We start from the raw sequence: 16,622 nt of genomic DNA on the forward strand, positions 1-16,622 counted from the left end.
CTTGACCGAATGATATAAAAAGTTGAAGAAGATCAATGAACAAAAATTAACAAATACAGGCGGAAGGTGAAAATGGATGTTGTGAACAACAATTATGCCTGGAAAGTAAAAAAGATAAAAAGATAAAATTAGTCGTGCGACGTTTGGCTTCGCTTTCTGAAATGGAAGGGTAAGCGACAAATTGTAAAGACCCGTCCATCTGATAAGACGAAGCAAAACGCCATACGACTGCTATATAAGCATGTATTTGTATATCTTTGTATACCAACAGAACAGAGAGCCGCCACACACACCCAGAGTCAATGGAGAAAATCGAGCACACGACGGTGCCCACAAACGGCATAAACATGCACGTAGCTTCAATCGGAGCAGGCCCACCGGTGCTCTTCCTTCACGGATTCCCGGAGCTCTGGTACTCCTGGCGCCACCAGCTTCTCTCCCTCTCCTCCTTGGGCTACCGCTGCATAGCCCCCGACCTCCGAGGCTTCGGTGACACCGACGCGCCGCCGTCCCCGACGTCCTACACGGCCATGCACATAGTCGGAGACCTCATCGGGCTGCTTGACCATCTGGGTATTGACCAAGTATTCCTGGTTGCCCACGACTGGGGCGCCGTCATGGCCTGGTGGTTCTGCCTGTTCCGCCCCGACCGGGTGAAAGCCTTGGTCAACATGAGCATCGCTTTCAGTCCCAGGAACCCAAAGAGGAAGCCCGTCGATGGTTTCAGGGCATTGTTTGGCGATGATTATTACATTTGCAGGTTCCAGGTAATCAAACTCCTTTCATTTTTAGTTTCTGCTTCGATCTGATCTGAAAATTTTAAATCTTTTGCTAATTATTTTATTCAACTATATATTTACGCACCAAGGCGAAGGATTTGGACTAAGTTACACAATCCTTCAGTTATCCAGCTCACGACAGTCAAAACTAATACCTCTCACTTACAGGGGAGGGAATACCTCCGGCCGGAATGCCAAGCAACAAATCTTTTTGCGATTTAGCATACGATATTAATTTGGTCAGATTCCAATTGCCTTTATTTCCTATACAAAAGATGAAGTTGTGCTAGTTTTGCTGTTTTTGGTTATCTTTTTCCATGTTCATATTCCATTAATGGGAGGGCTTAAACATAGTAAAGTTCTAAAATTGTTTCATTTCATACGGAGATAGTCAAATCTCTGCATTTTCCTGTGTAATATAACTTTTGGAGGACGAGCCTGGAGCAACGGAAAGGTTGCTCATAAAGGTCACAGGTTCAAATAGTGGAAACAACCTCTTTGTAGTGCAAAGCAAGGGTAGGGCTGTGCACGTTTCCCTTGACCTTCGCAAAGTAGGGAGCCTTGTTGGCTTGGGGTCACCCTTTATGGTGTAACTTTGATGTTATACGCAGTTTACTGTAGTTAGTATTGTGTAGGCAATCAGATTTACTGATTGCTGTTGTTTTGATATATAATCTTGGTTTGCAGACGTTGGCGGATGTGCTCCCAATGGAAACGAGTTTGAATCCCTCTTCCTGTAGTTTAGATTACTTTGGAGTAGAATATTGCGTTATCATAGCCAATTCATATATTCACGTTTTGGAGTATTTTCAATGCTGAAAACAGTTGCTGATTAATTAATCTGACCCATCGGGACTAATTTGTAATCCCTGTTAATGTGAAGGACTGAATATGTCAAAGTTTGTTTCTTCCTGATTTTGTTGAAAATTTGTTGTTTGTGTTATAGGAACCCGGAGAGATTGAACGAGATTTTGATAGCATTGGTACTGCAGCGGTCATGAAACGTTTTCTCACCAGCCGCAGTCCAAAACCTCCATGCATACCTAAGGACCAAGGATTAAAATCTTGGGCTGCTCCAGTAACCTTGCCCTCTTGGCTGACAGAAGAGGATCTTAACTATACTGTCAGCAAGTTCAGCAAGTCGGGATTTACTGGAGGATTGAATTACTATCGAGCTTTGAACTTGTATGTACATACCACATACCCCTTTGAATTCTCCTTGATTTATCAAAAGCATGATCTTAGACTGGAAATAATTTCGTATTTTCTTCGTTGTTGCAGAACCTGGGAGCTTACCGGACCATGGACAGGGCTACAAATCAAGGTACCGGTTAAGTTTATCGTGGGCGAGCTGGACATCGCCTACAATATCCCAGGCGTCCAGGCCTACATACATAAAGGTGGCTTCAAAAGGGATGTGCCATTTTTGCAAGAGGTGGTTGTGATGGAAGATGCAGCTCACTTCATTGCCCAGGAGAAGCCCGACGAAGTCAGTCAGCATGTGTACGACTTCATCAAGAAGTTCTGATTTCTGTTAGCTAGATCAGCTAGCCGGCTTCCCGCAGTTTGTTTCGCTTTGCAGTTACTTCTACGCAATTACAGGTTAGGCGTGATGATGTCTGAAATACGGTGCGACCTTATGGTGTTGTGCTCCTTATCTCGAATAATTTCGTCCTTCGGGTTTGCTGGTTCTGTAATAATCATCCCCATCATGTAATGATGAAAATAAAGAGCTGGGTCTAGATTCAATCATGCTTCTGGCCTCTTTTTTCTGTTACGCTAATCGGACTGCTAGGGCACCTACCATACCCTCTTGTCATTCATAGCGATTACAGGAGATTTTTCAATGTACCAAAAACACAGCATGATCAAGACGGAACCAATATAGGGATCCAATGAAAAGAAATTCCTCATTGTCGATGATGGGGGGCAAGGTAGGGTATTATCACGCCGGAGGTTCTTTTTTTTTTCATTTCAACAGTACCAGAAACTTTTCGTTAAAATTCCCTTGTTTTATCTGTAATTTCGAATATGGTAGTTGCCATACAAAAAATAGTAAACAAGCACGGTTGAGAACCAAAATCGAATTCAACAAAATCTCAACATCTCCTTCAAACATCTAAATATCTTCCTCTCGAAGCTAAAAAAGTCGTAGACATAACGAAATATAGATGCAGGTAAGCTATCGATACCATAAGAGTGCATCAAACACAAAAAGTGAAGAAAACACGACTGAGAATAAGGAGATAACTCATGCTTAAACACGGAAACCCTTGCTGTTTCTCTTTCCTCTGGCCTTCTCGAACTTCCTGCCCTTTGATCGCACATAGGGTTTGGTGTGGCTGTGTGGAACACCAGGAGCAGGTCCAAAATGCTTCACAGCTTCACGAGCATTCTTAGGTCCTCTAAGAAGAATCTGCCGAAAAAGATTAACATTTATCAATCAACGTAACTCTATCATCAAACAGATCTATCAGAACATAGAACGGCCTAAGGGAATGAGTCTCGTTTTACAAAACAAAATACTCTTGTTGATTTGCTATGTTAGAATACATTGGAACAAATTCGCAAACTCCACAAGCATATAATTAAACCAAAAGTATTGCTCATGGCTGAAAATTCTACACACCACTCTCTTGCACCTTCTATTCACTTCACTTCACTACCATATGTTTCCTACATACGGGGGCACGTATTTCATGATTCTCATCACCATGAAACAGTCCACTACACGACGACCACTAATCAAAGCTCCGGTAAACTATCTACCACAATACGATTGCCATCATAACATATCCGTTACTAATAAGGGCACAGCCCAAAACACAAACGCACCCATTTCTGAACCCAGAAACATACATTTACTACAGGTTTGAAACATATAACCATTGTTCGATGCTAGCACTAACACGATTTCAAATTGCTTATGACTAAAAGACTACAAGATTATGCTACTTTCCAAAAGATTCTACTTCTAGGCAAGTTTTTCGTGCAGACTTATACACAAAAGAGCTTAATAGAGCATTCAATTCCAACTAAAACACTAGAAACCAAATCACAAATTCTCAAGTCATTTCAACAACGAATAGCTCGTTTGGATATGCTTTTAAAATGACTGAAAGCATTTCTGGTGAAATTTTTTTTGGAAACAATCCTTAGTAAAAATGCTAATAAATCCTGAAAAAACACTTAAAAATGCTTCCTGGAAGAAGCACATAAGTGGTGCTTCTTGTAGAAAGCATTTATATTGCTTTTGGAATCGAAAGATCATTTTTTTTAAAAGTGTTTTAAGTCATTTTAAAAGCACATTCAAACGAGATCTAACACATCCTCCTAGAGATTGTAATTCACATGTACGGCAATTCAAATGCAACTAAAAAATCAACATACCGTGTTCTGGCCAAGAGGAGCTCTGAGAGCCAGCTGGTCGAAAGTCAAGCACTCGCCGCCGGCCTTCTCAATCCGAGCCCTGGCGGTCTCGGTGAACCTGAGAGCGGTCACTTTCAAACAAGGAACTTCGTAAACCCGAATGTCGTCGGTCACAGTCCCGACCACCACAGCAATCTTACCCTCCTTTCCGGTCATGTACTTAATCAATCGGGAAAGGGACAGAGGGGCCTTGTTCACCTTGCTCATGAACAACCTCTTCAGAATCACGGCATTGAACTTGCTGCCGGTCCTCCTCACCAGAAACCGATACAGCTGAAAACACAGATCCGACAACATAAAACCCACAAAAAAAAACAATTCAGAGACACGAACGCAATCAGTAACAAAAACCCAGAAACATTTGGATTCGAGGGAGGACCTTGACGAGGAGCTTGAGGTAGATATCGTCGGACTTTGGGGCTGTCCGTTTGGTCTTCTTGCTCTTGCCACCGGCGACCAAATCGATACCCTGCGAATACAGACATGAGGAGGAGCGAGGGTTAGAGAGAGAGAGAGAGAGGACGGAGGAGGAGGAAATGGAGACGGCGGCGTTAAGGTTTGGAGGGAGAGATTACCATTACGGCTGCTCCTTTGATGCTCTTTAGGCAGAGAGGCGGGGGGTTGTAGGGTTTGTTTGCAGGGAAAGCCGAACATGGTACTGTGTTTAGGTTTTTATATATAAATGGGTCTTTTTCTATTCAGTTTTCAAGGGTTTTTGGGCTTTGTTTGTTTTTATTGTTCTTCAAGCCCACGAGCCCATATGTAATTTCCATTTCTTTTATTAATGTTTTTTAATCACTTTTGTTACCATGGAATTTTATTTCATGTTTGTTTGGTATTATAGTTCTTCGGATTTGTCCAAATAGTGAGAGATGGTGAAACTTAACAAAAGATACGAGCATTTAGTGATTTCGTCACGGTAGTCTATCTTTTTAGAAGCTAAAGGCATTTCAACCTTCTTCTGACCATCATCGTGTGATTCACCAACGCTAAGAATCGAACTCAGGACATGTCGTATAATTCACTATATGTAAAATGCATATAACAACAAATTTTTTTTTTCTTTTACAAAGGGAACCAGCTGGCCAAGCCACAATAGTCCACCCATTAAGAAGTCGAGAAGACTCACAACCACATTTCAGCTTCTTTCTGACCATTATGAGCACGTTTGTTTGACAGGATTAGCAAGGCTTGGACTGGACAGGACTATAGTCCTGTGTTTGGTGTGCAACCGGATTAGCTTTAATGAGCTTAAGCCGGACTCGGTCGGACTAAAGACCTCCTTAGGTGGTCTTCGCGAGCAACCCCAAAACCCAGCGGATTCGTAAGCCAGAGCAAACCGAGAGAGTTTCTGCCTTCCCTTCGTCCCTTCGTCCCTTCCTCCTGTCTTCCCTCGTCCTCATCTCTACGTTCCCTCTCATTTTCGTTGCCGTGCTCTCTCATCTTCTTCCTCCTCACCCTCCTCTGAGCGCCTTCCTGTCTCTGCATCTGCTCGCCTCATCTGAGTTGTACGGTAAACTTCGATTCTTCTATTAATTGCATGTATTTGTGTTGTAGAAGGTAATTTTACTGAGTTTTATGTGATTTGATTGTTTTGGGTTTGATAATTTTTGAATCATAGAGATCTGCACTTGAATAAATTAGGGTTTTGATATTTAGGTGAAATTGAAATTAGGATTTGGGCTTTTCATAAGATGAGATGGAACTTGGGAATTTAGGATGTCAATGTTGTAAAACTTGGAAGTCCTACCCACATGTTGTTTTCGATTTTTAAAAATTGGGGTTTCAACAATGGGAGTACTTTGTGCTTGTGTGTGTGTGTCTGCGTGTGTGTGTGTCTCTGTGTGTGTGTAGTGTATGTAGTGTGTGTGTAGTGTATGTAGTGTGTGTATGTATGTACTGTGTTTGCAGTGTGTATGTATGCAGGGTGTATGCAGTGTGTGTACTTGCAGGGTGTGTGTGTAATGTATGCAGTGTGTGTGTACTTGCAGTGTGTGTGTGTAGTGTATGCAGTGTGTGTGTGTAGTGTATGTAGTGTAGTGTGTGTGTGTGTAGTGTATGTAGTGTGTGTGTAGTGTATGTAGTGTGTGTATATGTGTAGTGTTTGCAGTGTGTATGTATGCAGTGTGTGTGTGTAGTGTGTTTGCAGTGTGTATGTATGCAGGGTGTATGCAGTGTGTGTGTACTTGCAGGGTGTGTGTGTAGTGTATGCAGTGTGTGTGTGTAGTGTATGTAGTGTGTGTATGTATGTACTGTGTTTGCAGTGTGTATGTATGCAGTGTGTGTGTGTAGTGTATGTAGTGTGTGTATATATGTACTGTGTTTGCAGTGTGTATGTATGCAGTGTGTGTGTGTAGTGTATGTAGTGTGTGTATATGTGTAATGTTTGCAGTGTGTATGTATGCAGTGTGTGTGTGTAGTGTGTTTGCAGTGTGTATGTATGCAGGGTGTATGCAGTGTGTGTGTACTTGCAGGGTGTGTGTGTAGTGTATGCAGTGTGTGTGTGTAGTGTATGTAGTGTGTGTATGTATGTACTGTGTTTGCAGTGTGTATGTATGCAGTGTGTGTGTGTAGTGTATGTAGTGTGTGTGTAGTGTATGTAGTGTGTGTATGTATGTACTGTGTTTGCAGTGTGTATGTATATGCAGTGTGTGTGTATGCACTGTGTGTGTGCAGTGTGTGTGTGTATGCAGTGTGTGTGTATGTGCAGTGTGTGTGTGTGTGTGTATGTATGCAGTATGTATGCAGTGTGTGTATGTATGCAGTGTGCAGTGTGTGTGCAGTGTGTGTGTGTGTATGCAGTGTGTGTGTGAGTGTGTATGCAGTGTGTGTGTGTGTATGTATGCGGTATGTATGCAGTGTGTGTGTGTGTGCAGTGTGTATGAGTATGTATGCAGTGTGTGTGTGTGTAGTGTATGTATGCAGTGTGTGTGTGTGCAGTGTGTGTATGAGTATGAGTATGTATGTATGCAGTGTGTGCAGTGTGTGTATGAGTATGAGTATGTATGCAGTGTGTGTGTGTATGCAGTGTGTGTGTGAGTGTGTATGCAGTGTGTGTGTGTGTGTGTATGTATGCGGTATGTATGCAGTGTGTGTGTGTGCAGTGTGTGTGTGTGTGCAGTGTGTGTATGAGTATGTATGCAGTGTGTGTGTGTAGTGTATTTATGCAGTGTGTGTGTGTGCAGTGTGTGTGTGTGCAGTGTGTGTATGAGTATGAGTATGTATGTATGCAGTGTGTGCAGTGTGTGTATGAGTATGAGTATGTATGTATGCAGTGTGTGTATGAGTATGAGTATGTATGCAGTGTGTGTGTATGTATGTATGCAGTGTGTGTGTGTGTGCAGTGTGTGTGTGTATGTATGCAGTATGTTTGCAGTGTGCAGTGTGTGTGCAGTGTGTGTGTATGCAGTGTGTGTGTATGTGCGTGTGTGTGTGTGTGAGTATAAAAACAGAGTGTGTGTGTGAGGGTAAGAGTGTGTTGCACTCTGTCCCCGTGTGTGTGTGTGTGTGTGTGACTGTGCAGTGTGTGAGTGTGAGTGTAAGTGTGAGTGTGAGTGTGTGTGAGTGTGAGTGTAAGTGTGAGTGTGAGTGTGTGTGAGTGTGAGTGTATGTGCAGTGTGTGTGTGTATGCAGTGTATGTGTGTGCAGTGTGTGTGTATGTATGTATGCAGTGTGTGTGTGTGTGTGCAGTGTGTGTGTGTGTGTATGTATGCAGTATGTATGCAGTGTGCAGTGTGTGTGCAGTGTGTGTGTATGTCCGTGTGTGTGTGTTAGTGTGAGTGTGAGTATGTATGTGTATTTTGCACATTTGTCCATAAGTGTGTGTGTATGTACTTGGTTTATAACCATGATATTACAATGTGAATGTTTTGTATGGTGTGGGGTTGATGCTGAATTGCAATTTTTTGTGGTTGTTTGTTGCAGAGAAGAGGAGCATAAACAGAAGGCTAAGGCTAAGGCTACTGCATTACAGGTGTCCTTTAATTTCCCTCTTCACATGCAATGACTAGGAATGATAGCAAATCCTCATACTATTGTTTTTTTTTTGTTTGGATAGATATGGATCGAATGAAGCTTTTATTGATCTTATTGTTAGAGATGTCTTATTTGGAGACAATTTGTATTTGTACGATTCTTGTGGTGATAATGCTACGTGGCAAACAGAGACATGTTGAACGACCCACATTGACTAACTGTTCACTTATTAGACGAGAGATTAGTTTGTGTTATCTGAATGGTATAATAGGGAATACTGATACTGAATGTGTCAACGAATTGAGAATGGATAGAAGGACTTTTGGCATATTATGCGACTTACTTCGTCAAGATGGGAGGGTAAAAACTGATGGTTTGGTGTCTGTAGAGGAACAGGTGTGTATGACTTTACAAATATTAGCACATCATACTAAGAATCGTAGTGTTGGCGTTAGATTTTATAGGTCGGGAGATACTATAAGTAGGTATTTCAATAGCGTATTGCAAGGAATTTTGCGATTACAAGGTATCCTACTAAAAGTCCCCCAGCCTGTGCCTATTGATTCTACAGATCCTAGGTGGCGATGTTTTAAGGTATGATGAGAAATTTTTTTCATTTTCCCTAAGCTTTAACTCTTCATTCCCTTTGTATAAATTAACAAAAACTTTTTTATTTTTTATTTTTAAGAATTGCTTGGGAGCATTGGATGGAACACACATTGATGTGCATGTACCTGAAATTGACAAACCAAGATACCGAACAAGAAAGGGTCGAGTCGCAACTAATGTGTTAGGTGTGTGTTCAGGAGATATGCAGTTCATATATGTGTTTCCGGGGTGGGAGGGTTCCGCATCAGACTCTAGAGTGCTACATGATGCAATTAGTAGGCCTAATGGTTTTAAGGTACTAGCGGGTAAGACTATTACTTAGTCTCAACTTTGTAAGTTAGGTTTAGTTCTGTTTGTCAACTACAAAACACTAATAAGGTCTTTTTTTTTTTTTCATTAGGTTGTTATTACCTTGTAGATGGTGGTTATACAAATGGTGAAGGATTCCTTGCACCCTATAGAGGAATACCTTATCATTTATCTGAATGGGAGGGACGAACACCTTCTAATAAGGAATAATATTTTAACATGAAGCATTCTAAGGCAAGGAATGTAATTGAACGCTGTTTTGGCTTGCTAAAAGGAAGGTGGTCGATACTAAGGAGTCCATCTTTCTATCCGATAAGGACACAAGGTCGAATAATTACCGCTTGTTGCCTACTACACAATCTTATTAGGCAAGAGATGTCTGTAGATCCAATGGAGAATTTGCCAATAATAGAAGATGGACAAAATACAGAAGAAGGTGAATATGTTGGTAGTGTTCAAACATCGGACCAGTGGACTGCAATGAGGAATGATATGGTTCAGGAAATGTATAATGAGTGGAGAGCAATTAGGAACCAGCAACCGAACTAGCTATATGTGTTAATGATAACATTTTATTTTAGTATTCCTTTTTATCATGCATTTGTTAAATATTAGCACAATGATTGGATGGTATGCAAGTTGATTGGATATTATGCAAGTTGATTGGATATTATGCAAGTTGATTGGATATTATGCAAATTGATTATTTGTATGGTATTTTCCTTCATTAAAATATTTTTTGTTTAGGTATGGATAACGAAATTTTTTTGAATGCTACTCAAGAGCCAAAAGGAAGAATGCGTAAATGGGAAGCATTTGAGGAAGAAGTATTACTCGGAGTTCTTGAGGATTTTGTTGCTCGGAAGCAACGGTGTGACACCGGTGCTTTCAAACAAGGTACTTTGGTTGAAATAGCAAAAGCTGTCAATGTTTTATGTCCTCATTCAAATATAAAGGCAAATCCACATATTAAGTCCAAGTTGAAGAAATGGAAAAAAACATATAGTATGGTCATTGACATGATAAACACAAGTGGATTTGCATGGAATGATGTCAAAAAGTGCGTTGAAGTTGACAGTGATGACGCATGGCAAACTTATGTGCAGGTTCATATCCTATTTTATTTATGCATTAGTTATATTCTTGCTGCTATATTTGTTACGCATGCTAAATTTTAGTTTTGCTATGTTGATATAATCTTAGAGAAATAAAGAAGCCGATGGATGGAGAAGCAAACCTTTTCCACTATTTGATAGATTTGCATATATATTTGGAAAAGATCGGGCTACGGGTAATGTAGCCGAAACCCCTGCTCAAATGGTGGAGGAACAAAGTCATGATCATGTTGGTGAAAGTGATATTGGAGGTGATAATTTTGTTTCTTCAATGAACCAACAAAGCCAACAAAGCACCCCATCTGAAAATAGCCAAAGAAAGAGGAAAAGAGCTGTGGGAAGTTCAACTGATGGAACCGAGGCAATTATCAGTGGACTGAAAGATTTTTATGTTGAAAGTGGGAAGAGGATGCAAATGGTAACTGAAGCTTTAGTTCAAGGTACTGCAGATCATACTGACATAGCTAATGAACTTGAAGCAATGGGTCTCTCTCCTATGGATCAAATTGATGCATTGTCTCTTATTTTGGATAAACTAAAAAATGTGGGAGTGTTCAGGGCAATCAAACCGGAACTCAAGAAAGTGTTCGTCCAAAGGTTTTTAAGCGACAACGCAAGCGGATGAGGATTTTGGCTAATGTTAACATGGATGTATTTTATTAACGTTAACATGGATGTATTTTATTAATCATACAATCTTATGTTATGACTTATAACTTAGCTTTGCACTAGTATTTTGGCTTATGTTAACTAGCCATTTTGTAAATTATGGAGATCTATTTTGGCTAATGTTAACTAATGTTAACTAGGATTTTCTAAATTATGGAGATCTTATGTACTTGTATTTGTTGAAGTTGCATGTATTGGCCACTATTATTTTTCTTCTGTTGGGTGATAGAGTTTAAATCAAGCTACATTTGCAAATTAAACCCAATTCTATTAGCAGGTAATAGAAACAAAACAATTGTCAATTTTTTTTAAGATTCATAATATACATGGTAAAAATATGCTCCAATTAACCCATATCATGAGATTTGTAGATTTACTCTATTACACAATGGCAAAAATTTGTAGTCCTAGTCTAAGCAAACACAAATCTGGTGAACAGTACTGTTTTTCTTATCCTGCTTCTTAGTCCGAGACTGCACCAAACGCTTCACTAAGTTAGTCCAGCTTAGTCCAGTCTAAGCCAGTCCAGCTTAGTCCCGGCAGCTAGTCCAGTCCGAGACAGTCCGGCGCAACAAACGCACCCTATAAGTAATACCAAATATTCATATAAATACAAAAAAATGTTTGATAAAATATGACAACAGGAAATATACCACACAACCAAGACACTTATAATCATGGTTTATAAATTTCATGTAAAATTGGTGACGCCAAATACCATAAAACATGCAGGTGTTTGTTGTAATCCAACTGACCCGATCCAACCTAATCCAACCAACCAAACCCACCCAACCCTATATATATTTTTTTTGTAACAAAAAGTCTTGAAGGAGATTGTTACTATCAATGTCAGGACATACCTACAATTTCGAGTCGAAATGATCTCACACCTAACTACAGTTATGGTATGAATTTATGTAAGTATTTACCAATCACACACTAACAATAACTGCTAACAATAGAATTCAAATCTTATATTGTTCCTTAAAACAAAGTTCGATCTCCAACTTCCTGTATTTTTACATTATAATTCGTAACAAAAATCATAAATAACTTTAAGTGTGTCACAAAACAATGTATATTCGACACAAGTTTCTTCCTTTCTGCTTACAATATTGAATGATAATTACCGGTAGTTGTTCAATATATGATTCAAGGTTTCATACACTCGGAAGTTTTTGATAAAAAATTTAACGATCAAATAGCTTAAAGTATAAAATATGCGAAACATAATTGAATTATTGCTTATTAAACAAAGATGATGTTATCTACACATTTATTTTTATGTCTCGCACGTTTTTATTAGTTTCTAACATTTAATATTCTTAATTCATTTGATTTGACAGATAAAAATTAAAATAAAAGATGTTTAACGGTTAACACTAGACAGAGTTTTTCTCATTGTCGTCCCTCCGGTCACCTTGGTCCACTCTATTACCACCTCAGTCATCGGACGCTGCTCTGTCCGAACCGCCGTTGAATGTTACCATAATTTCTAATTACCAAACTACCCACATCAATCTTCAAACGCCGGCATCTACCTGCCTTGACCTTCATGCATATATTTCCCTCGTTCTCGGTGGTATTTCCGTCAAACAAAAAAAAAATCCCCAAATGTCCATGTAACGACCCCCTCTCTCTTTCTCTCTCTCCCATTTTCCCTAAATCCTCTCCGCGCCCTGTTCTCTCTCATCGCCACGATGCTGCCCACGATGTCTCGGCGGAAAGTGGCTCCGTCCACCGCGGAAAACGGTGACTCGGCTGAAAAACTCGACCAGCTGCTCCTCTCCTCCGCCATCTGCAACGGGGAGGATGTGGGCCCCTTCGTCCGCAAGGCTTTCACTTCCGGGAAGCCCGAGACGCTGCTCCAGCACCTTCGCCACTTCTCCCGATCCAAGGAGTCCGAAATCGAGGAGGTCTGCAAGGCCCACTACCAAGACTTCATCCTCGCCGTCGACGACCTTCGATCTCTCCTCTCCGACGTCGATTCTCTCAAGTCTTCCCTCTCCGATTCCAACGCCAAGCTCCAGTCCGTCGGCCTCCCTCTTCTCTCCTCCCTCGACGCCTTCGTCGAAGCCCGAAACGTATCCCGAAACGTCAACCTCGCGCTCGAATCGGTCCGGAATTGTATTCGTTTGATGGAGCTCTGCTCCCGATCCAATCACCATCTCTCCAGCAGCAACTTCTACATGGCGCTCAAGTGCGTCGACACAATCGAGTCCGAGTTCCTGGACAAAACGCCGTCGTCTACGCTCAAGCGGATGCTGGAGAAGAAGATTCCAGAGATTCGGTGGCACATCGAACGGAAGGTCAGTAAGGAGTTCGGCGATTGGCTGGTGGAGATCCGCGTGGTGAGTCGGAACCTCGGTCAATTGGCGATCGGTCAAGCTTCGTCGGCGAGGCAGCGGGAAGAGGATCTGAGAATCAAGCAGCGGCAAGCTGAGGAGCAGAGCCGCCTCAGCCTCAGAGACACTGTTTACGCTTTGGAAGAGGACGACGACGACGGACTCGGCGGCGGTGGGGTTGGAGATGATGGTTTTAATGGCGGAGGTGGATTTGATTTGACTCCCTTGTACAGAGCCTATCATATACACCAGACTCTGGGGCTTGAAGACCGATTCAAGCAATATTACTTCGAGAATCGAAAGCTTCAGCTCACCTCTGACTTTCAGGTATCTTCCATGACTCCGTTTCTTGAATCGCATCAAACTTTCTTTGCGCAAATCGCCGGATTTTTCATCGTGGAGGATCGAATTGTGAGGACCGGTGGCGGTTTGATTTCGAAATTGGAGGTTGATAATTTGTGGGAAGCTGCTGTGAGTAAAATGTGTTCTGTTTTAGAGGATCAGTTTTCCAGGATGCAAACTGCTAACCATTTGCTGTTGATTAAGGACTATGTGAGCTTGTTAGGTGTGACGTTGCGTCGGTATGGATATTTGGTTGACCCGTTGCTTGATGTTCTAAGCAAACACAGGGATAAGTACCACGAGCTGTTGTTGTCGGATTGTCGTAAACAGATTGCTGAAGCTCTTTCGGCTGACAAATTCGATCAGATGTTGATGAAGAGAGAATATGAGTATTCCATGAATGTTCTTTCGTTTCAGATACAGACGTCTGATATCATACCGGCTTTTCCATATGTTGCACCATTTAGTTCGACAGTGCCTGATTGTTGCCGCATTGTTAGGTCCTTTATTGAGGATTCTGTGAGTTTCATGTCGTATGGCGGGCAGCTTGATTTCTTTGATGTTGTGAAGAAGTATTTGGATAGGTTGTTGAGTGAGGTTTTGGATGGGGCTCTTTTGAAGCTTATCAGTACATCTATCCATGGGGTCTCCCAGGCAATGCAAGTAGCCGCTAATATGGCTGTCATGGAGCGAGCTTGTGATTTCTTCTTCCGACATGCTGCTCAGCTTTCTGGAGTGCCCTTGAGAATGGTAGAGAGGGGGCGGAGGCAGTTTCCGCTATGCAAAGCCCGTGATGCAGCAGAAGACACGCTCTCTGGGCTGCTTAAACAAAAAGTGGATGGGTTCATGACGTTGATTGAGAATGTGAACTGGATGGCCGATGAGCCTTGGCCGAACGGGAATGAATATGTGAATGAGGTGATCATTTATTTGGAAACTCTGGTTTCCACTGCTCAGCAAATATTGCCTCCTCAGGTTCTCAAACGAGTTTTGCAAGATGTCCTTTCTCACATATCGGAGAAGATAATAGGGGCTTTACTTGGGGACACAGTTAAGAGGTTTACCGTACATGCAATTATGGGCATTGATGTGGATATTCGATTACTGGAATCTTTTGCAGATAATCAAGCTCCTCTACTCTCAGATGAGGAAGCAAATCAGTTGAAAACGGCACTTGCTGAGTCGAGGCAATTAGTTAACTTACTCTTAAGCAATCATCCAGAGAATTTTCTTAATCCGGTAATCAGGGAGAGGAGTTACAATACCTTGGACTACAGAAAAGTAGTGCTTATTTCAGAAAAGTTGAGGGATCCTTCAGAGCGGCGATTTGGAACCTTTGGTAGCCGGGGAAGCAGGCAGAACCCCCAGAAGAAATCTCTAGATGCATTGATTAAGAGACTCAAGGATGTGAGTTGATTTTGTTATATAGTTGTACGTATGATCCTTGTCCTTTCCCCCTCCCCTACAATTTCCCTTGTTGATTGTGATTGAAATTATTTCATTTTTTGTTTGGTGCTAACTTTGTTATTTGCGGATGCCAATTGTTGTCTTCGGAATATATCATGGGACATGCAAAGATTCTTCTGAATGTATCAGGCTCGTAGTTACTCATTCGTTGTTGTATCGCTTTCTTTTCTAGAAGTGGTTTAAGATTTGCATTATATCTATGAAAATTGAATTTTTTTGGGGCAGACAACAAGAAAGATTCCTCCCTTTTCCGTGGAACCCAATTACTTCGAGTACCACTTGGTATCGGCTCTGTTGATGTAATATATACCCTCCTTATTTGAATTAGGATGTGAATCTCATTAGTCTTGGACCTAAACCATGCTGTATGCTTGTATCCTGATGTAAATTTTAGCTTATATCGGCTATATGGACGCCCATAGGATAAACTATGACCTTGTGATTTTAACTGTTCCACTTACCACCAGAGCTAGTCTCGTTTAACTTATAAACTGATACGGTTCTGCTTCAGTGCTTACATTTGGGATGATTTTTTTGTTGCTGGATCTTATGTCAAGATTTTCTTCCTGCTACATATTATTTGCAGATGGCATAATTTCTCAAAGGATGAGTGTTTTGAGAGGTTAGAAGATGCAGCAACAGTGGTAACTTTTGTCACGGGAAAAATTATAAATCGCTGCCTTCTATGTTTGTAAGTTACAAGCGCTCCTTTTCTCTTAGTTTTCCGATAGTTGGTTATCTACACTAGCTTACCGGTTTTTTTGACTGCGAGATGTCTATAGTGCTTTCAAATTCTTGTTTCTGCTCACCATGACTAAAAATCTACACTGAAAAATAGTCGTGATATCGATGCTTTTTTGTTGCTTGAACTACCTTGCTTTAGTCTTTGTCTTACGATTTTGCTGTCATCTACCATTTTCTATCGGTTCTAAATGGAACCGGAACTATGTTGACGATGCTATTTTCTTTATCGTAGAGCTTCGTGTTAATTTCAGTTCACTGTTGTACAGACCAGTTCCCAACTCTCTTAGTTTTAATGTGATACGGCCTTTTGTTTTTCGGTTACAAGGATTTGGTAGATTCTCACTCTCGCATGAGAGTGATCGATAACAATCGAGTTCTTGAATGAGGAGCTGTATGGTTCTACCGTGTTGAATGTGTTCATTTTCACCGTTAGATGAGTTTAAATTTTGAGATTTGAGTGGTGAACAGAGGGATATATCTCAAAATTTAAACTCATTCAACAATTATAAATAAGGTGGTTAGGTGTCCCTAATTATAAAGGTCCCCGCATTCAAACCGTATAGTATATATAATTTAATATTCACAAATATTTGCTTTTGTAATCTATTTTTTTCTTTTCATAGAACTAATTTGCCTTAATTTGCTATCATAGTATCATACGTGGCTTATCATGAACAAAGTATTATTATGTTTTTGATGATTTAGTTGTGGATTTCTAATGACGGGGTTAGTAGCTGTTAAATTATAATGTGTCAGTTGAACAAATAGTTATTTTTCATTGACGAATATGGATATAATCGTGAACCTATGAGGAATCCATTTTTGTCATCTTTTTTTTC

General features: G+C 40.8%; 3 protein-coding genes and 1 long non-coding RNA gene across 4 annotated transcripts; 3 read left to right on the forward strand and 1 right to left on the reverse strand.

The window, feature by feature from the left end:
- Window positions 1-247: 247 nt before the first annotated feature.
- Window positions 248-2,531, forward strand: LOC126589443 (uncharacterized). The gene is made up of 3 exons (XM_050254729.1): window positions 248-767; window positions 1,726-1,964; window positions 2,061-2,531. Exons 1-3 carry the CDS (start codon window positions 303-305, stop codon window positions 2,305-2,307), a joined length of 951 nt encoding a protein of 316 aa, XP_050110686.1. The 5' UTR covers window positions 248-302; the 3' UTR covers window positions 2,308-2,531.
- Window positions 2,532-2,848: 317 nt separating this feature from the next.
- LOC126589444 (60S ribosomal protein L18-2-like) lies at window positions 2,849-4,860 on the reverse strand. The gene is made up of 4 exons (XM_050254730.1): window positions 4,784-4,860; window positions 4,588-4,677; window positions 4,170-4,481; window positions 2,849-3,195 (listed from the first exon to the last, which is right to left on the reverse strand). Exons 1-4 carry the CDS (start codon window positions 4,784-4,786, stop codon window positions 3,037-3,039), a joined length of 564 nt encoding a protein of 187 aa, XP_050110687.1. The 5' UTR covers window positions 4,787-4,860; the 3' UTR covers window positions 2,849-3,036.
- A 525-nt stretch (window positions 4,861-5,385) lies between these two features.
- LOC126588730 (uncharacterized) lies at window positions 5,386-8,628 on the forward strand. The gene is made up of 3 exons (XR_007611577.1): window positions 5,386-5,721; window positions 8,133-8,181; window positions 8,266-8,628. It is a non-coding gene; the product is annotated as an uncharacterized LOC126588730 (long non-coding RNA).
- Window positions 8,629-12,319: 3,691 nt separating this feature from the next.
- On the forward strand, window positions 12,320-15,183 carry LOC126588906 (exocyst complex component SEC15B-like). Its single transcript, XM_050254057.1, is given in 2 exon segments — window positions 12,320-12,482; window positions 12,484-15,183. Coding segments are annotated over 2 exon segments (2,547 nt in total). The 5' UTR covers window positions 12,320-12,440; the 3' UTR covers window positions 14,989-15,183.
- The last annotated feature ends 1,439 nt before the right edge of the window (window positions 15,184-16,622 follow it).

Source organism: Malus sylvestris, chromosome 11 (genome assembly GCF_916048215.2).
Source record: "Malus sylvestris chromosome 11, drMalSylv7.2, whole genome shotgun sequence".
Classification (NCBI taxonomy): Eukaryota; Viridiplantae; Streptophyta; class Magnoliopsida; order Rosales; family Rosaceae; genus Malus; species Malus sylvestris.